At 50.7% G+C, this 6,800-nt stretch overlaps 1 protein-coding gene across 2 annotated transcripts in view; it reads right to left on the bottom strand.

Annotated features, from left to right (window-relative positions):
• Window positions 1-2,141: 2,141 nt before the first annotated feature.
• Window positions 2,142-6,800, bottom strand: part of ARHGAP26 (Rho GTPase activating protein 26) — a 150,888-nt gene continuing 146,229 nt past the window's right edge. For both annotated transcript variants that reach the window (XM_082323734.1, XM_082323735.1), the window contains exon 23: window positions 2,142-4,061. In XM_082323734.1, coding sequence (XP_082179860.1) covers window positions 3,973-4,061 — 89 coding nt within the window. In that variant the 3' untranslated portion in view covers window positions 2,142-3,972. The remainder of the gene's footprint in view (window positions 4,062-6,800) is intronic.

The raw sequence follows: 6,800 nt of genomic DNA, 5'->3' as shown, positions 1-6,800 counted from the left end.
CTTAACGAGTTGGTGCTGAGGACACAGCATCCACACGCTCCTGTGTTACAGCAATAACCCAGCACCGTGCGGCTACGGAGCACGGCTGTAATTAGCTGTAATGGTCTGGGCTGCTATTCAGGCCACTGAACTCGGCAGAAGTCTTCTCGAGACAAGACAATTACCAGGAGGATGTTTTGTCTGACTGCGGAGCCAGATGGGAATCTGAAAAATTCATGGCCAGAGTCTGAAATTGTTGCTCTTACTGAGTAATAGCCTGCTCGCAAAAAAGCAGCCAAGCCAATCCAACACCAACTCAACCCAATCCAGCCCCAACCCAACCCAAGCCCAACCCAACATCAACCCCAACCCAACCCCAACCCAGTCCCGGCCCCACCCCACCCCCCCACCCCACCCCGAGCCCCCAGCAGGGCCCGGGGAGGTGCGGCAGGAGCGCTGGCAGCAGCCTGGGTGCTCCCAGACCATCCGAGGTGCTTCGCTTCCTGCTGCGAAACCCCGCAAAACCAATAAAGAGACAAGGGCCAGCAGCTCGAACACGGGCCCGTGGGGACCTCAGAAATGCCACGCGTGTTGGTAGCCACCAGGACGCGGGGACCGGGGCTGGTGCACAGTGCCCCGGCCATGGCCAACCCGTGGGACTTGCGCTATTGACCTGAAATATGGCAGGACTGCACCGAGACTCATTTGACATCTGTTTCAACAGATATTATTGCACCATGTCCTTTTTTTTGTTTGTTTAAGGCCTAAAATGATGGGACAGGGAATACAGGAGAGACTTTACCTATCGGCAAGTCTGACTATCCCTGCTTCCTTAGAATTTGACTGATGACTTTAATATTAAGCGGCAAATGTCATGTCAAGCTGGTTTAAAAAAATATTTTCTAGCTTTAATTTCTCTTGGAATAAACCAATGTTTACTCCAGTATTAAAGCTGGCCCAAAATGGGAACATTTAGTAAGCGTTTCAGCCAAATTTTTCTTTTGGAAAGTTTTAATTAAAAAAAAAATATTCCACTAGCTCTCCTGTAAGAGCAATAACTTCTGCTTATGCTTTATTTTCCTTTCCTCCAGAAGACATCTTGTAAATACGTTTGCGTGGGACTTATGTTCCCAATGACTCTCTAGGTAGTAAAAAGCTCCTAAGTGCCTAGGAAAAGGAATTTACTCCTGTCTCAGAATAACTTGAGCATCTGAAGAGCCAAAGGGGGACACTGCACTGAAAACTTTTGTGGGGATAAGGACTGGCAGCAGCCTGCTGGCGCAGAGCCGCCTGTGCTGGTGCTCCTGCAGCGTTACTAAAGAGGTCCCTAAATACCGTATCCCTTAAATATGCCTTTTAAGGTGTTTCTAATGCGTTTCAAATTCTCATTTGTCCATAGTACATTTTCTCATCAGAGGCTAAAAGAGTCACGTTTGAGACAGAAGGCCGTGCTGGGAATCCCCGTCTGAGCTGAAAGCCACCGGCTCCAGCAGCGTCCTACGAAGGCAGCAGAGATCACGCTGGAGGAGCGGCTCGGGATGGGACGGTCCCAAACACAAGCAAATAGTGCTGACAGATGAAAATTAAGCCTTTTTTTTCCCCTCCTTTCCATTAGTCCTTCCCATTCCTCTCCTACACGCCTGGAAAGGGGTTTCTGTACTGCCCGCCCCAGCTCTGAGCAGCCCTCCGAGGTCCCAGCACCGGCCAGCAGCACCACAGCGCTGCTGGGGCTGGATAAAGCCCAGCTTCAGGAAAAATCAACCAACAGTACAAATGTTCACTATTAAATCCAAGGATGAACATGAACAGCAACTTGCCAGTGAAACACTGGCTTTTATCCCTACAAACCTCTCGGCCCTCTTCACCCAACACCTTAAAGCAGAAAACATGGGACAGTTTGGAGGCTTCACCCCTGCCCGAACAGCCCCAGCCAGGTGATGGGCCCAGCGCGTCCCCAGAGGGGCCGGTGTGTCGCTTATGGAGAGGTTACAGTCCCGGGGAGCTGACCTGTACCGCACCCGCCCTAGAAATCAGGAAAAAAAAGATCGACTTTTTCCTCTTTTTTTTTTTTTTTTTTCCAAGACAAAAGTCCAGGAAGTTTAATTACTGTGAAAGACACGTAAAGAGGTCTGAAATTTCAGTTTCCCTCATTTCTAAGTGACACCACGAAGCGAACGAAAAGGCAGCCCAAGGCTCGGAGGGTGGTTTGGATGCGAGTGTGTTTGCAAGCGCTTTTCTGTAACCGGTTTCAAATGTCCTTCGCTTCTCTTGTTACAGATCTTCTAAAAATATCAAATATAGATCTTTACCTCATAATATTTTAAGATACTCTATTTATACATTAATTCTTTCAAAAATAAAAAGTGACACATACAGCAATTCAGTCACTCGGAGTCTTTAAAATTATTACAAAAAGACATGACATCCACCCCCCAGGAGTGTGCGACAGCATCACTTCTGCACAACAGAGTCTCTCCGCCGACAGGCTGGGGTTTCTTTCACGATTTTCTATGACAAAATATAATCATTCCAGCTCCCGACATGCCACCCGGCCAGCCCGGCTCTGCAGTCCTGCAGGGCTCCTTCTCCCACCCTCCCCCTTAAAATTGACCCAAAATGGCGAGGGATTTGCAAACTCGCTTTGCCAACCACTCGCCGCATGGCCACGGAGGCACAAGCAGGGCAGGAGCAGAGGGGTGGTGGAGCAGAAGGGCTCGTCCTTTGTTTTCGGTAGACCGTAGGTTGGCCACACCAACAATAAATGTCCTCTGAGTATGGAAATAATTTACCTTGCACAACCGGTACTGCACAGACTTGGCACGGACAGACTACACGCCAGGCTTCAAGCAAGGAGACCACCTAAAAAGCAACGGTGGAGAGTGGCAAACACGGCTCCAAAATGGCACATCAGCGGCCTGGGCATTCACGAAAGCATGGATGTCTCTGTGCAACGTGCATTGGAAAGTGGAGACAGAAAACAGCCAGTCAAACAAAAGGAGTGGTATTTATCTGGAGCTGCATCTTGCTCTCCAGGAAGGAAACGCAGGCTGCACAGATCACAGATGTTTACCTCGCAAAAACCTAAATCTTTAAAAAAAAAAAAAAAAGTTTGAGATGTTTGGTCCAAAATATTCTCCCCTCCACCGTGCTGACACCCGCTGAGTCCTGAGAGCTCCCGGCCGGTACCGTGCCCGCCCTGCAGAGCCCCCTGAGCATCTCGCTCTCGCCTGCAAGAGCAGAGCTCTGCTGCGGCAGGGCAGGACGGCCGCTGCCTCGCCAGGGCTGCCCCCAGCCTGCCGAGGGAAGCTCAGCCTCATGCAAACTGCTGCTGCAGACACAGCCTGCGGTTTGACGTCAGCCAAAAGCACCTCACCCCTTCCCCTGCTGGGGCGGCACGAAAAGGGGCTGGGTTGCTCCCCGGCTGCCTGGGAGAGCTTTGCTTGGGCTGGTTGGAAAGAGGGGAAGGGCCTGGGAGCAAAGGACTCCTCGCTGCTGACCGCTCTTCCTCCGGCGGGAAGGCTGATGGGTTGGGGTCCCTCAGCTCCCAGTAATGCTCTTTACAGCTGGCAAACAGTCTCACTGCAGGGAGCGTCAGGCTCAGTGGCTCTCTTGTGCTGGTTCAGTTTGCAGGCTCATCCCCTACGGAGCACTCGGGCTGCGGCGTGGAGCTGTTGCGCTGCTGGGGTTTTTTTGATTGCTGTGAGGGCTCCCAGCTGGGACGTGGGCTCTGGGCACTGCCTGCCTCTGCTCGGGGCTGGAGAAGTCGAGCCATCTCCCCAGGACCGCTCCCCCCGCAGCCCCGGCGTGCACCGCAGGGGCGTGGGAGGGGACACGTACGTTATTATCCACACAAACATTCATCTCAGTGGGTACGGGGAAGTCCTTCACCCTGCGTCGCACAGTGGCAAAGAGCAAAATGGTCTGCAGGACTCCTGCCAGCGGCTGCCATGGATACCATGTAAAGCTCAGCAGTGGCGCTTCTCACGCCCAAAGTTATAGAAACTCGACGTAGTTCTCGGGGATTAATCCTGTCTTCCCGTTGAGGGTCCCTTCCAGCCAGCCAGGCTCCTGGGATGGATGAACTTGAGGAGAGAAGGAAAAGGCAGGTTACTACAGGAGGGGGATTATGGTGTAGAGGCCGTTGCTCTTTGTGTGCTGACAATGTCAAAGTTGCTCTTGGGAGAGAGCAAGGCCCTTAATTTGTTAAAGTAAGGAAATGACTCAGAAAGTTGAAGTGCTCTCTCTGTCCATGCCTGCTCCCTCATGGGACTCCTCTGCCTTTCCTTTATAAAGTGTCAGAGACCCCACACTGAAACCAGCAGAAGGACCAAGGGAGCTGCACGCCCGGCTATGGACTGGCTTTCCAAATACTAGCTGGTGCTGCTGGGCTGATGTAAGTGAAGCACTTGGGATAAAAACAGGGGCTCAAAAGTTCCTCCAGATTTGGGCTAAAACCTCTTTGAAATTCGAGAGAATGTGGTTAACTCCGTTGCCTCGTAACCCTGCACGTCCCGGCCTGGCCTTGGACCAGGCTGAGAGAGAGTGCTTTAGCAAACGATCCTGGCAGGAAAGTGAACACTGCAATCTTATTTCTGTGAAATGAGAAAGCTGATCAGTCCTCAACAGACTTACGCTCTTTCTTTATTCAATCAACTACTGAAAATTTGCTGATTTTACAGGAACCAGGGTCATGGCAATGCAGGCAGAGGAATATTCCCCACACCTCCCACAATAAATGGTGGCAAGTCAGTATTTCAGAGCTACCCAAGCTTCCCGTGACTTTCTGGTCTGCTCGCTTACACGTTGTCTGGCATCAACTGCAAGAGCGAAGCGAGCCCCCGCTGCCCTCACCCTTTGCCCACTCCCCTGCCCCATCGGCACGGTGCCTGCCCTCCTCCCCGCGTCTCCCTCCGGGCACCCTCCTGCCCCAGCTCACCCTCACTCAGCTGGGGGGGTGGAACGTCTTGAAAAGTCACATTTCAGCACAAACGTGACCATGTTTCTTGAGCGCACCCCAGAAACAGCACTGACCACTGCGTGGGGTCTGCGTCCCCCCAGAGCAGAGCCGCAGGGATGGGCTCTGCCCTGCAGCCAGCCTCTGGCCCTCCTGCCAGCAGGTACAGGCCGCACCAAGGCTCCGGCAGAGTCAGAGTGAAAATAAATGTTTAAAAACCGAGCCTTTTTCATTCAATGGCACACACAGGTGTTCTGCTTATCAAACCAGCAGAGCAGCAGAGCTCGGAGGAGCAGGGCTTCAGGTTCCTCTGCATGCCTCCTCTCCTACTACAGCCCCACCTATTGCAGGATGGCCATTTTCTCTGCAAAAGTCACGACTGACAGGGACCGGGGAGGAAGATTCAGAAAGATAGAAGTGTTTTAAATCCAAACATCTCCACGCTTTGGGAGAGACCAGTCATCACCAGTGTGGCAAAGTCCATCTCTACTGGGTATGCCTGCAGAGGAATATTGTACATAGCAATGTAGTAATGAAAAAGAATACAAACCACAGAAAATGAACTGGTTTTAAGAGCCATGGTGTTCTGGCTCCTAGATGACAATGTTTACCATCTTCAGGTTTCACTTGTGCCAACTTCTTTTTCCATGCCTACACCCTCTCACACCCAAGTCTTGGGGCTTTCCTATCACCAAAGGCTAAGGCTCAGAGGAAAAATGCCACCTCCAGCCTGCAAGGAAAGCCCCCAGGGGCAAAACTGCATTAAAAGCTATTGGGTTACCTCCCTTTGGGTGGGAGTAAAGGCTTCACAGTGCCCCGCCAGCGGACAGTGGCCATCAAGAAAAAAGAAATTGTGAGTGGTATGTGTGTCTCTGTGTCTTCAGCCCTCTGGTCTCAGCAAACGGGCTGGGAAAGTGCTCTAACTGAAAGTCATGTGAGTTCCAGCTACCGCTTTTGCCTTAAAAATCACTTATGTCCCAAAGGCAGCCAGTTATTTCTGTGTAGGTACTGTCAGATAGAGCAGAGCACCTGAGCAGATAGGGAGGAGAATCTCATTCTCTATTACAGAATTAGAGCACGAATGCAACACAACTTTCCTAATGTAGCATAAAACTTCAGTATCCGTCAGCAGCAGCTCAGGTGGGGGGTTCATTGCTTCAGAAAATGAGGTTTTTTCCATTTCAGAGGCGATTGCTAGTTAAAAACACAGGTCAGCATTGCCTGACCCGTGACTCTCACCTTCCCCCGTTTCAGGCCTCCACGGACCCAGGACATCCCTCCCGTTTAGTGTCATGACAAGGGCATGCAACTATCAAGCGCACAAGTTCTGCTGGAAAATCCAGGTTTTGTGTAACTAAAAGGAAGAACGCTGTGGAGTTTAAATGGCCCTCTCAAAACACGGTGTCATTTCCTATGTGGATGCCGCTCGGTGTGGGTAACAGCACCCCAATTTCCCAGTCAGACCGAGATGCTGCTCTGCCATATGCAACCTCAGTGAACCTTAAAGTCAAACAAGAACCTGTCTCTAAGTATTTCCAAGATCCATTTGCTTTCGCTGGGTTTTATAAAACCCCTTCATCATAATAATATCCTACCAAGCAGTGCTGTTTCTAACTCACTTCCCCCAGCTAATGTGAGCTTCGGCTACGCTGCTAAGCGATTAGAACATGCTGTATATTTTTTTCCTTGAATAATCCATTGATTTTTATCTAGCAAACACAATGTATTTAATTCAAACTTGTTCCCCTCCTAGCTGCTCTAATTCCCACGGGCTCTCAAAGGGGAGACCATGTTTATTTATAAGATATCTATGGAGTTGCTTAGGAAAAGTATTTTCTTTAATTCACATGTATTCATTCTCTTCCCC

The sequence above is a fragment of the Platalea leucorodia genome (assembly GCF_965183815.1).
Source record: "Platalea leucorodia genome assembly, chromosome: 11".
NCBI lineage: Eukaryota > Metazoa > Chordata > Aves > Pelecaniformes > Threskiornithidae > Platalea > Platalea leucorodia.
The sequence above is the reverse complement of the archived record's forward strand: the minus strand, read 5'-3'. Positions and strand labels throughout refer to the sequence as shown.